The sequence below is a fragment of the Cnephaeus nilssonii genome, assembly GCF_951640355.1.
Source record: "Cnephaeus nilssonii genome assembly, chromosome: 16".
In the NCBI taxonomy this organism is placed as follows: domain Eukaryota; kingdom Metazoa; phylum Chordata; class Mammalia; order Chiroptera; family Vespertilionidae; genus Cnephaeus; species Cnephaeus nilssonii.
In genome coordinates, this window is record NC_137087.1 from 9,064,432 (window position 1) to 9,077,845 (window position 13,414).

The 13,414-nt window shown below is 47.4% G+C and overlaps 1 protein-coding gene across 1 annotated transcript; it reads left to right on the forward strand.

Moving 5' to 3' along the window:
* Positions 1–2,617: 2,617 nt before the first annotated feature.
* LOC307112930 (eukaryotic translation elongation factor 1 epsilon-1-like) lies at positions 2,618–3,139 on the forward strand (the record flags this gene model as incomplete). The annotated part of the gene is made up of 1 exon (XM_079794068.1): positions 2,618–3,139. The coding sequence occupies one exon, from the start codon at positions 2,618–2,620 to the stop codon at positions 3,137–3,139; it is 522 nt and encodes a 173-aa protein (XP_079650194.1).
* Between the last annotated feature and the right edge of the window lie 10,275 nt (positions 3,140–13,414).

Here is a 13,414-nt window from a genome sequence, read left to right on the forward strand (position 1 = left end):
AGGAGAACAAGGGGATCATCATTAGAGAGATCCCCGTGGGAAGACTGCATTCCAGAGAAAAGACAGGTCTTGCACACGGTCACACTCTGGACACGCAGCCAAAGTTCCTAGGCTCCTCGGCGGAGTTCTGCCCTATCAGGCTACGGTGGGAGATAAGCCCCAAGAAAGCAGGCATTTGTAGGAAGGGGCACTTTAAGTCCCAAGTGCCATCTTTGCTTTGGAAGGTCTCCATGAAATAGGAAAAGGACTTCAGATCCACCGCTCCAGAGGGCCTAGTGCTTTTGCCCTACAGCTTCTGACCTCTTCAGGGATTCACCGGCTACTGTCCCTATTACCACCAGGGAGTATCACCTTCAACAAGTAGAAAGAAAAAGTCACCTGAGCCAGGTAGTATCGACACTGGTCTAAGGCAGGGGACAGGTTGAGTCTGGGGCAGAATCAGGAAGAGGATCCCAGCGACCTGTGAGTGATTTCTGCAAGCCCGTGGTGAGTCATCACCTCATCTCTTCTTGCCCAAGTTGGCTGTAGGTGTAGGTGAACCATGGCCAAGTCCTGCGTCTGACCCCTCTGAGAGGCCCCATAGGTGGTCTACACACTCGGTGATGGGGAGCAATGGAAGTGGTGTCAAGTCAGTTCCCAGGTTAATGAATTGTTTTCTTAAATATTAAACCCAGTACTTATAAACGGTCACAAAACTCGGTATAGAAAGCATTAGAAGCTTTACGTACTAAGAAGTATTTACTATACTGTCCTTTTATTCCTTAGGAGTGTTTAGAATGAACAACTACTCTCTCAAGATGTGATTCCTGAGGGCTGGACTGGTAGTGAAGGATGTTTTCAGGAAGTCACATTCAAGGAGGGTTGCCCACTGGCCCTGCTTCTTGGATGTGCATTTCTTTTTTTGTTGTTGTTAATCCTTATCCGATGATATTTTTTCCATTGATATTTATTTATTTATTAAATATATTTTTATTGGTTTCAGAAAGGAAGGGAGAGGGAAAGAGAGATGGAAACATCAATGATGAGAGAGAATCATTGATCGGCTACCTCCTGCATGCCCCACACTGGGGATCGAGCCTGCCACCTGGGCATGTACCCTGACTGGGGATTGAACTGTTATCTCCTGGTTCAACCACTGAGCCACACTAGCTGGGCTTTTTCTATTGATTTTTAGAGAGAGTGGAAGGGAGGGAGGGGGAGAGAGAGAGAGAACATCCATGTGAGAGAGACACATCAATTGGTTGCTTCCTGCACACACGCTGGCAGGGCCTGGGATGGAACCTGCAACCCAGGTATGTGCCCTTGACTGGGAATTGAACCTGTGACCCTTCGGTGCTCGGGCAGACACTCTAACCTCTGGGTCACAGTGGCCAGGGCTTGGATATACATTTCTCATCCAAATCCCTGGAGCCATCCTTTTGGGTCTGATTTTTTATTTACTACACTGGAGGCCTGGTGCATGAAATTAGTGCACTGGGGTGGGGGGGGGGTACCTCAGCCCGGATTGTGAGAGTGCGCAGGCCAGGCCAAGGGACCCCACTGGTGCATGATAGGGACTGGGGAGGGACGCGGGAGGTTGGCCAGCCAGGGAGGGACTGTGGGAGAGCTCCAGGGCATGTCTGGTCCGTCTCACTCAGTCCCGATCGGCTGGACCCCAGCAGCAAGCTAACCTACCAGTCGGAGCACCTGCCCCCTGGTGGTCAGTGCAGGTCATAGCAACTGGTCGACTGGTCGACTGTCTGCCTCCTGGTGGTAAGTGCACATCATAGCAAGCGGTTGAGCAGCCTTAGCATATCATTAGCATATTATGCTTTGATTGGTTGAACGTCCAACTGGATGACTGGACACTTAGCATATTAGGCTTTTATTATATAGGATGGGAGAGCTAGGCAAGAGGCACTAAGACCTACAGGGAAATCGAACCTCAGATGATGAAAGGCTGGGAGGAGTGGGTGACGGAGAGCCAGCCTCAGTTGGGTGGGTGCAGATGGGAGCCTGGAGGTATCAGAAGCTGAGAGAAAACTGCCAGATGCAGCTCTGAACTCTTTTTTCCCTTCTGGACTCAGCACTGCAAAGGATACAAAGCACCTTGTGTGGAAGGAGGGAAGTCTGTTGCCAAGAGTGGGCTGAAAATCAGCACTCACACCTAGGACTCCCTCCTCTGATCAAATCAATCATCGCCACAGCTCCCACACTCGCAAACTGTGCTTTCCTCCTTCTCCAAGCACTGCCTATTGTCCTGTGAGAAAGATGTATCCTAAAAGCCATTGATTTCCCTGAGGAAAGGTAATGAAATGGGACATTCTAACATTGCCAAAGGGAAAATGAAAGGGAAGTGGCTCGTATCTTGTCTGGTATATAGTGGTGAGGAGATAGTAGAAGAGGGCTAGGTAGAGAGGGGCAGGACCACAGGGGCTGGGACGTGGAGCATTGCAGGCGTGGGTAAAAAACAGCTTGCTGACCACGCCTGGTTCCGAGAAAAACCACGGAGACAGGCAAAATGACCTAGAACTAGACCCAGCTAGGCAAAATTGCTAAGGCAACCCAGCTGGATGGGGAAAGAAGGGTGCGCACGGGAGACGTGAGCTTTAAAATGTATGGATGTTGAGACTGAAAGATGGTGGCAGCCTTGGAGTTGACGCTGCTGCTGAAGTCCCTGGGGCTGAGTAAAGGGAACAAGTGCAGCGCTCAGGGCGAGCGCCAGATTCCAGTTCTTCAAACAAACAGCGGTCCATGTCTAACAGGATTGGCTACTTTAGCAGCTCATCTAGTCAAAGAAGCCAACAAAGAATATTCGCTTGGGAGCACTGCAGAAGAAAAAGCAATGGTTCAACAATGGTTAGAATACAGAGTAACTCGAGTAGATGGAAACTCCAATAAAGATGATATCCGCATTCTGTTGAAGGATCTTAATTCATGTCTTGAAGCTAAAGTCTATCTTAGAGGATATAACTTTACCTTAGCAGATATTGTTTTATACTATGGACTCCATTGCTTTATAGTTGACCTGACAGTTCAAGAAAAGAAATATCTAAATGTGTCTCGCTGGTTTTGTCCCATTCAGCATTATCCAGGCATCAGGCAACATCTGTCTAGTGTTGTCTTCATCAAGAACAGACTGTATACAAATTCCCACTAGAAGCTATACCCAGGCCATGCAGAAGAGATATTAAAAATATTTATTTTATTTTTATTTTTTTAAAACTTTTTTAAAGGCTAAGGGTTTTTATATATATATATTTTATTGATTTTTTACAGAGAGGAAGGGAGAGGGAGAGAGAGTTAGAAACAGTGATGAGAGAGAAACATCGATCAGCTGCCTCTTGCACACCCCCTGCTGGGGATGTGCCCGAAACCAAGGTACATGCCCTTGACTGGAATCGAACCTGGGACCCTTGAGTCCGCAGGCCGACGCTCTATCCACTGAGCCAAACCAGTCAGGGCTAAAAATATTTTAAATGGAAAGTGTATTCTGGACAGAGTGCTAATGTAAATTGATGTGCAGTCATTTTTTATTTGCTGAAGTTGATAGAATTTTTAAAATATAAACATGTCTGGCCCTAGCTGGTTTGGCTCAGTGAAGAGCGTTGGCCTGCGGACTGAAAGGTCCTGAGTTCGATTCTAGTCAAGGGTACATGCCTGGGTTGCGGACTCAATCCCCAGTAGGGGGCATGCAGGAGTCAACCAATCAATGATTCTCTCTCATCATTGATGTTTCTATCTCTCTCTCTCAATTCCTCTCTGAAATCAATAAAAATATATATATTTTAAAAATAAAGTGGTTAACCAATAAAAAAAAACCACGTCTGAATGTTTTATTTTTCTTTAGTTGAAATTTTGCAATTTTTAATGTAAAAATTCAACTGCTATCAAAACTTGAGTTAAGATCAAGTTATAAATCAACTTGTTTTTATAGATGAAATTTATTTTAATAAAAGTTGCAAATCAATGGCTTAATTTTAAAAAACATTTGTCCTTTTAATGATTGACCTATTTGGCTATTTATTGACCTATCTTTCATATTTTAAAATGCATTTTCTCCTTATGACTATTTACCGTTGTTTGTTTATTAAGATCTGTAATAAATTGTGCCAAGGATAGAGAAAGGAAAGATAGTTGTGTTTCTTTTCAAATATTTATGTGAACCAGTGAATGTGGTTGAAAAAGTAAAAAATAATATAAAATGTATGGATGTTGCCCGACTGGTGTGGCTCAATGGTTGAGCATTGACCTACGAACCAGGAGGTAACGGTTCGATTCCCTGTCAGGGCACCTGAGCAGGTTGCAGGCTTGATCCCGGTGTAGGTCATGCAGGAGGCAGCCAATGGATGATTCTCTTCCATTGTTGATGTTTCCATCTTTCTCTCCCCCCTCCCTTCCTCTCTGAAATCAATAAAAAAAATATTTAAAAAAATGTATGGATGTTGCAAAGACAGGCAGCTTGCAGATAACCAGTCATAACGCAGTGAGGCGTAGAAACCAATCCCAAGGATGTTGCTAAGGCAGAATTATTTGAAAAAAAACAATCAGAAGCTAGCAAGCATGTATCTAACCCGTAGGCCCGTGTCGGCAAACTGCGGCTCGCGAGCCACATGCGGCTCTTTGGCCCCTTGAGTGTGGCTCTTCCACAAAATACCATGGCCTGGGCGAGTCTATTTTGAAGAAGTGGCGTTAGAAGAAGTTTAAGTTAAAAAAATTTGGCTCTCAAAAGAAATTTCAATCGTTGTACTGTTGATATTTGGCTCTGTTGACTAATGAGTTCACCGACCACTGCCCTAGGCAAAAAGGCCATGCTCTCTCCCCACCTCCCTGACACTCCTGTGGCAGGAGATATACTCGCCTGCGCCCACGTGTCTTATGGCCATGTGGGACTCCACATGTGGACTAATGGACTTTCATTAGCTTGGATGCTGAACTACACCTAGCTGCGCATGGCGTGGAAGCTCTGTACACTGGCCTGCTTTTCGAACCCTAGCTGCACTTTTTCCAGGACTGACTTCTCTCAATAAACTTTGCTTCTGCTAACCGTTTTTGTCCGTGACTTCATTCTTTGATTTTGCGAGATAGTGGACTTGGACCCAAACACCCCATTTCGGTTTCCATGGGAGCATGACATGAGTCTTTTCCCTATCGTCTAGGACTAGGTGGACTGAATGTCACAGGCCTCAGTGGGAGGCTGAGATTGTCTGTTTTGAGGGCTCTGGTGCAGGAGGAAAAATACCTCTTTTTTGTTGTGTTTATAAGTTTTTATTTGTTGATGAGAGAGAGAGAAATGGATTTCTTGTCCCATTGATTTATGCATTCATTGGTTGATTTTTGTATGTGCCCTACCAGGAATCACACCCACAATCTTGGTGTATCAGGAGGCTGCTCTAACCAACTGACCTACCTGATCAGGGCAAAATATACTTGTCCCAATTATGCCCCAATTAATTGATTATCTGTCTAGACTCAGTGGGACAAACGCTGGTGACCAGGAGTCAGCAGTAACGGCCTATCCCCTGGTACTTCAATGTCTAGACAGCTGAGCCGAACCGGAACACATGACACACAGACAGAATGAGTGAGCAATCACACAGGGTTTATTTACCTATTCCTAGTGGGTCCTGGGCTCCAGCAAAGGCCACCCGGCGATGCACCCTGAAGGACAGACGACGAAAACAGAGACAGGCAGGCAGCCGCAGTTGGTTCAGGCTCACACAGCAGAGCAATCAGGGGCTCGTCTCTCTGCGACGTGGAGTCCTCCTCTTATCGGGCAGGAGACCACAACTGAAACTGATCCCGTGGTTATATAGACCGCCACAAGCAACTTGTGTCCTTATCAGTGTGGGCCAGACCGTGTGCCTTTGGCTGGGGGAGCAGGTTGTTTACACTTAAGGGCACAGAGCTTTTACATCAAGATATTGGGGTGTTCATTAATTTTGGGAGTTACAGAGTATTGGGGGTTTCCATACAGCAAGCATTTCACACAATGATTAGAGGGGTTACATTATTATAACAATACCCCATTTGTAAGAGAACCAGAGGTGGGCAGAGGGAATTTGTTCTCTGAGAATTCTCCCATCTGGACCCACTTCCTAGGCTGTGTCTCCCTCAGGGATCCCCTTGTTCTTCTTGCCCTCTTGTTGCCAACCCTTTTGGGGCCAGTGACCCAAATGAAGGAAGGCCCTTCTGCGCAGCGCTAACAGAACTAGAATGAGGGATCCCTCGGGTAAAGCAGAGTAGAAAGTGTCTTCTTCCATCAAGGAGTGGAAAAGGGAGGGGCATGCTCGGAAATATGTCTTCTCTCCCAAGTAGGAGGTCAGGGAGCTTTTAAGGGGTTGAAGGTAGGTAGGTGGGATACTGGAGGTGATGAATTTCAAGAAAAAAGGAGCCAATTTCAGGGAAGAATTGGGGTATGCCTAGCCCAAATGGTTCCCTGGTGTGATTTTAATATGTTAATGAAGACAAATTCCCCGGAGGTACTGCTGTTGAGCTCTCTACTGGAGCTGTCTGCAGGTGCTGCGGTTAACCAGTAGCAGTTCCACTTACTTCCTGTGAGCAAGCGTGGCTTGTGACCTGACATTTGGGAACAGTAGGGTTTCCTAGATGCTAGCGCTGCATGTCCCTCCGGTCCCCTATGTGTGCTGAGCGCCTTCTGGTCCTGGGCCCGTAGATCTGGGGCTCACCCCCTTGGAGGACGCGTGTTTGAGTGTGTGTGCGGGGGGTAGGGTGGGGTGGGGGGGGGGGGCGGAAGGCAGCCTCACTGCTCCCGGGCCTGCCTACGCGAGAGCAGGAGGGAGCGGTGTAAGACAGGAGGGAAGGTGGCCACCGGAAGGGTAGCGGCCGAGGGACCAAGGGCTCACCTCTCCAGCTCAGCCTTGGCTGATGTCCACGCGCTGGGGAGGCTGCGGGAGGGACCCTTCGCGCCGCGGGGCCTCCGAGCCCTCTGGACAAGCGGGTACAGAAACGGTGTGTGGGTCTCAAGAAGGGGAATACTGGGGTCCCTGTGGCAGCCACCCCGCTGCGAGTCTGGCGTGAAGGCCCCGCTGCCTTTCACAGACTCTAGCCTCCAGGAGCGACTTCCTCCACCTCCAGGAGGTCACGTCCAAGAGGCCATGCCTGACTCACGCTCTCCACCTCCGCAAGGAAGGACTGGAGAAGCAGCCAATCGGAGCAAGGCCGTGGTGGCTTCCAGCCAATCAGCACCTAGGGACGGCCGTTGAGGCGGGCGTCGGTGGGGCCAGGCAGTGGCGGCGGGGCTCCTCGGCGGAGCGGTCCCGCCCCCCTCGCGCGGATTGGCTGCTGGCGCCTCCGCCCCGCCGCCCGGCCATCCACGCTGCGCAGAGCGGCCGCTGCTCCCGCCCTCCGGCGGCGCTCGGGTTCTCGGTTAGTTCATCGCTCGGTCTTTGTTGGTTCTTCCGTCCGCTCCGCGGAGCGGGTCACGGGCTCCGGAGGTCGCTGTGTTCAGCGGCAGCCGCCTTAGAAGCAGGAGGGTAGCGGAGTGAGGGGCCTGGCAGAGGCGGAGGGCCCGCGGGCAGTGGGGCCAGGAGCCGGGCCTGGGGCCGGAGGGCTTCCGCAGGGGAGACGGCGCGTCCTTCGCGGGGTGAGCGTGAAGACCCGTGCGAGGGAGAAGCGGGGAGGGTTGACAGCAGAGGCGGCGATGTCGCTTCTCAGCAACCCTTTTTATATTCTTTTTTTAAATCCTCACCCGAGGATATTTCCCATTGATTTTAGAGAGAGGGAAAGACAGGAATATCAGTGTGAGAGAAAAACATCGATTGCATGCGCCCAACCAGGGCTCCGGCTGGGGAGGAGCCTGCAGCCGAGTTCCGTGCCCTTGTCGGAATCGAACCGGGACCCTTCAGGCCGAGGCTCTGTCCACTGGGCCAAACCGGCTGGGGCTTCGCTCCTTTTAGAGCTCCCTGCGCCTCCCTCCACCGCACAGGGCGCTCCCCACCCAGGGCCCCCAGACTTCTCCGCCTTCGGCCTTAGAATGAATTTTTTTTTTAATTTCAGAGAGGAAGGTAGAGGAAGAGAGAGATAGAAACATCAATGATGAGGGAGAATCATAGGTCAGCCACCTCCTGAATGCCTCCCACTGGGGATCAAGCCTCAACTGGGGCATGTGCCCTGACTTTGAATTGAACCATGTCCTCCTGGTTTATAGGACATTCAACCACAACTATGCAGGCTGGGCTGTACCATGCTTTTTTAATTTAATAGATTATAATTTGACTTTACAACTTTTAATATATTTTCATTCTAACATAATTACTTGACATTTACTGATTCAGTGCTGATTTTTAATTTTTATTTCTATATTAATACTAGAGGCCCGATGCACGAAATTCGTGCAAGGGGCTCGGTCCTCGCAGCCCCAGCTGCCTCGGCCCTCGCCGTCCCGGCTTCATCCAGGAGGTTGTTCTGCTGTTTGGTCTAATTAGCATATTAGCTCTTTATTATATAGGATTTATTGATGGATTCAACACTGATTTGCTACTAGTGCTATGTTTTGAATCACACAATAGTTCTGGCACTTTTCCAGGAACTGGGACTTCTGATCAGGTCAGGGCAAAGCTCCTGCCTCAGATAGCTGACGAATAGGAAAAAGAAATAGATGGTAAGATATTTCAAGTATTGATTGACCAGTGTAGTGAAGACATACAAAATGGCTTAGATGTAGAGAGTGATGTTTTAGAGAGACAACTTTTCTTGGTTGGATGTCAGAGTTGGCAGTGATAGGAACAGGTTTAAGACATTTGTATGCCACAGTCATAAATTTCCCTTTGCATTTTTTTTTTCTGATTAAACTGAGCCAATGAAGTAAGATATACTAGTATATACCCAGATTTTAGATTAAAGTATAATTTATGAAAAGGGTTTATTATCTAGAACTAGTGGCTCTCATCCCAAGAAATGTCTCTCAATATGATTTATCTACATCTTTATATGTTAGTTATAATAAGATTAAGTGTCTGATAAGAAGGATTACTTACATATTTGACAGTAATAAAATAAAAGAATGTTTTTCCTGGCACTGAACGTTGAAGTTGAAAGACTAAAAACAGTGGCTGGAGCGACCAAAGACACTATGATTGGAAAGGATCTACATTTAAGCCTACCTGTGTTTTGTTTTTAGCATTGAATGTCACTATGAATGTCCATAGTTTTTAGAAGCTTGTCTGTAAATAAAGAATCATTAAAAGGATTCAAATGCAATACTGTATAAGCTTGACAGAGTTTTTCCACTGCAATAGCTAATTAAAAAACCCTGCAGTCATTTGTTATGTAGTTTTATCAACAAAGGGGCTAGTGTTGTATTCTACTCCAGTCAGACTGCAAAAGAGAATAGAAAGCCCTGGCTGGTGTGGCTCCGTTGGTTGAGCATCATCCCATGCACCAAGAGGTCTTTGGTTAGATTCCCTGTCAGGGCACATGCCCAGATTGCCTGTTCAATCCCCAGTAGGGGGCGTGCACCTATGGCTGTTTCTCTCTCATTAATGTTTGTCTCTCCCTCCCTCTCTCTAAAAATATCAATAAAAGATATTTTAAAAGAATATCAAGTACCTTCAAGCAATGTGAACTAATAAGAAGTTGAAGTATAGTAACAATGGAAAAAATCATATTAAAAAATTAAATAACAGCCCTGGCCCAGTGGCTTGGTTGGAGTTGGTTGGAGCTGGTTGGAGTGTTGTTGATCATCGCCCATGCACCAAAAGGTGCCTTCAAGTTCTTGGCACACTAGTAAAATATTAATATCTTAACTTCTGATGATCAACATTGGAATTTTCCACAGTGAGGGTCTGAAGCCATGCCCTCTACCACACAGCACTTGGAGAACCAGTTTGGCCACTAGGGTTGGGTGGAGTTGACAGTATTATACTTTTTCATTGATGGTGTTAGGACTAAAAGGGGTTACATACTAACCTGGCTAGCTTAGCCAACGCCTGCATGGCGGCCTTGCAAACTCAGAGACTTAACCACATAGGATGGTCTGAAATGAAAACCTTTTTAAAATATGTGCATATTTTATTGATTTTTCAGAGAGGAAAGGAGAAGAATAGAGACAGAAACATCGATAAGAGAGAAACATCCATCAGCTGTCTCCTGCACGCCCCCTACTGGGGATCGATCCCACAACCAAGGTACATGCCCTTGACCAGAATTGAACCTGGGATTCTTCAGTCTGCATGCCAATACTCTATCCACTGAGCCAAACTGGTTAGGGCGAATTAAAACCTTTTTAACAAAAAGCAATTTTTGGTGGGTAGTCATGTCCTAGACTAGTATCTTCCGTGACAAAGGTCAATCTTTACCTTAATTGAGCCTGTCTATTGTCTTTTTGCATCTATGATAACATGTCTTTGGAATGGCAAAGTAATTTTCCTTTTTCCAGACCCCTCAAAGCACAGGCACCACTCTGTGGAGACCACAAATCCCCTCATTGTTATTGAGTTAATTGTTGACTGTTAACTATTCTACACCCACTAAGTAAAAGAAGTATGTGTCTATCATTTTACTTTTGACCTAATCCCCAAGGTTTCCCTGCTTTGCTTCCTCCCACCTCCCTAATCTATCACCAATGGATTTTATGTAAACCACTTACACCTCCTCTTTTGATTGTAATGGATAAAATAAGGTGCAAAACTGTCATTCTCTGGAGCATCATCTCAATCCGTTGAGATTTTGCTTCCCAGCAGTTGTTGACAGTTTTGTCTCAAATAAACTCACAAAAATTCTTCACAGGTTTGAATGTTTCTTACATTGACACAACTGAGACCTTCTAGCTCCTCGGTGTGGACAGAGTGGGGTGCATGGGTCTCAGTTCCATTCCTAAGTTGGTTCACCTGCCTGGGAAAACAATCAGCATGGCTGCAGACGATTGAAGGTGTGCAAACATGGTGCCCAGCAGCGATGCCCCAGGTGAGTCCTTCAGAGCACAGTAGCACCTGCACCAGAAGAAGTGCTCATCGTAGAAGTGGGATCTTAAGGTGGTCCAGTGCTGTAAGTTCTCTATGAAAAGAACACAAAATTATGAGCATAAAATGTTTGTGTCTTTTCTTTTAATCTGAAGGAAAACATGTTCAGGGCTTCTAAACACTAAAGAGAAAATGTTGGCTTAGACTGGTGTTCAGTCTGGTGCCAAACTTCCAATAGATTCAAATCCACGTAAGAATTTTATTCAAAGAGGCAATCCTAATAGAGTAATCCTTCAATCTTCTAAAAATTTGCGGTTTCAAAAAACAATGTTAAAATAACACGTTTGTGTCAAAGTTTATTTTCTTTTAAAAAATATTATTTTTATTGATTTCAGAGAGGAAGGGAGAGGGAGAGAGAGATAGAAACATCAATGATGAGAGAAAAATCATTGATCAGCTGTCTCCTGCACACCCACTTCTGGGAGACTGAGCCTTCAACTTGGGCATGTGGCCTGACTGGGAATCGAACTGTGAGACCTCCTGGTTTATAGGTCGAAGCTCAACCACTGAGCAACACTGACTGGTTCTTTTTTTTTTTTTTTATCATTTCTATGTCCATTTCAATGGTGTTGAAGTTCTCACTAAGTTCCTTGAGCATCCTGATAACCATTGTTTTGAACGCTGTATGTGGTAGTTTGCTTGCCTCCATTTCATTTAGTTCATTTTTTGGAGATGTCTCCTGTTCTTTTATTTGGCACTAAGGGCCCGGTGCACGAATTTGTGCACCTTGAAAGGAACTGTGGGCCGCGAGGCTGAGGTGGGCACAGGGGTGGGTCTCGGCCCATCCTCCGTGCCCCCGCCGTGGCCCTTGGTCCCCTGTCTGCCAGCAGTGGGTGGGAGCAGGGGGAGGTGGAGAAGCCCTGAGGGGCGATTGGGTGGGCCTGCAGCCCCTGCCCTACTCCCTCAGTGCCTTGGAGCAGCAGCCCCGCCCCCGCTGCCACCGCCGGTTGCTGTATTGGGGTGATCGGGGCTGGGCTGGCGCCAGCAGCAGGTGTGAGTGGGGCCAGCGAGGGCAGTGGGTGTGAGAGGTGGCTGCCGGCCCCAATTGCCCCTCAGGAGCAGAAGGAGGTGGAGAAGCCCTGAGGGGCAATTGGGGCCGGTAGCCACCGCTCACATCCGCTGACGGCGCTGAGCGATAGGGACCAACGCTGGCAGCAGGTGTGTGCATCGGGTGGGACTGTGGCATGTGGGAGCAAAAAATTTTCAGTAATCACCAGAGGCTCGACCCAATGACAGCGACTGGCGCCCCGCCTTGGTCTGGCACCCCCCGCTCACCTGCTCCACCATCGCGCTGTTGCCGATGCCCACCATGTTCCGCGTATGCCCCCTGGTGGTCAGTGCATGTCATAACAAGCAGTCGAACTCCTGGTCCACCGCCCACCAGGACAATTTGCATATTAGGCTTTTATATATATAGATTTAAAAAAAATTCTCACCCGAGGATTTTTTTCCCATTGATTTTTAGGGAGAGTGGAAGAGAGAGGGAAAGACAGAGAGAAACATTGATGTGAGAGAAACCCATTGATTGGGTGCCTCCTGCACAAACCCTGACCAGGCTGCAACCAAGGTACGTGCCCTTGACCAGAATTGAACCCGGGACCCTTTGGTCCGGAGGCCAATGCTCTATCCACTGAGCCAAACTGGCTAGGGCTAAACTTTGCCATTTTAATTATAATGTTTTGGTGTGGGCCTCTTTGGGTTTATTTTGTTTGGGACTCTGCATTTCCTGGACCGGTGTGTCTATTTCCTTTGCCATATTAGGGAAGTTTTTATTATTTCTTCAAATAGGTTTCAAATTCCTTTCTCTCTTCTCCCCAATGATGTGAATATTGGTATGCTTGGTATTGTCCCAAAGACCCTTTAAACCAGGGGTCCTCAAACTACGGCCCGCGGGCTACATGTGGCCCGCCGAGGACATTTATCCGGCCCGCCGGGTGTTTTTGCCACCGCTGCCTTTCCTGCTTAGCAGCCGACTCGTCCCAGGCCCGCAGTGCGCATGTGTGGAATGTGCGCCGCACTCTCTGACTCCCCTCCTTCTCTCTGAGGGACAGTGAACTGGCCCCCTGTTTAAAAAGTTTGAGGATCCCTGCTTTAAAGTATCTTCATTTTTAAAAAATATATATTTTATTGATTTTTTACAGAGAGGAAGGGAGAAAGATAGAGAGTTCGAAACATGGATCAGCTGCCTCCTGCACACCTCCCACCGGGCATGTGCCCGCAACCAAGGCACGTGTCCCTGACCAGAATCGAACCTGGGACCCTTCAGTCCGCAGGCCGACGCTCTATCCACTGAGCCAAACTGGTTTCGGCAAACTATCTTCATTTTTTATTGTTCTGATTGGGTGTTTTCTGCTTCCTTATCTTCCAAATTGCTGACTCAGTCCTCTGCTTCATCTAATCTACTGTTTATTCCTTTTAATGTATTATTCATTTCTGACTGGTCCTTTTTTTTA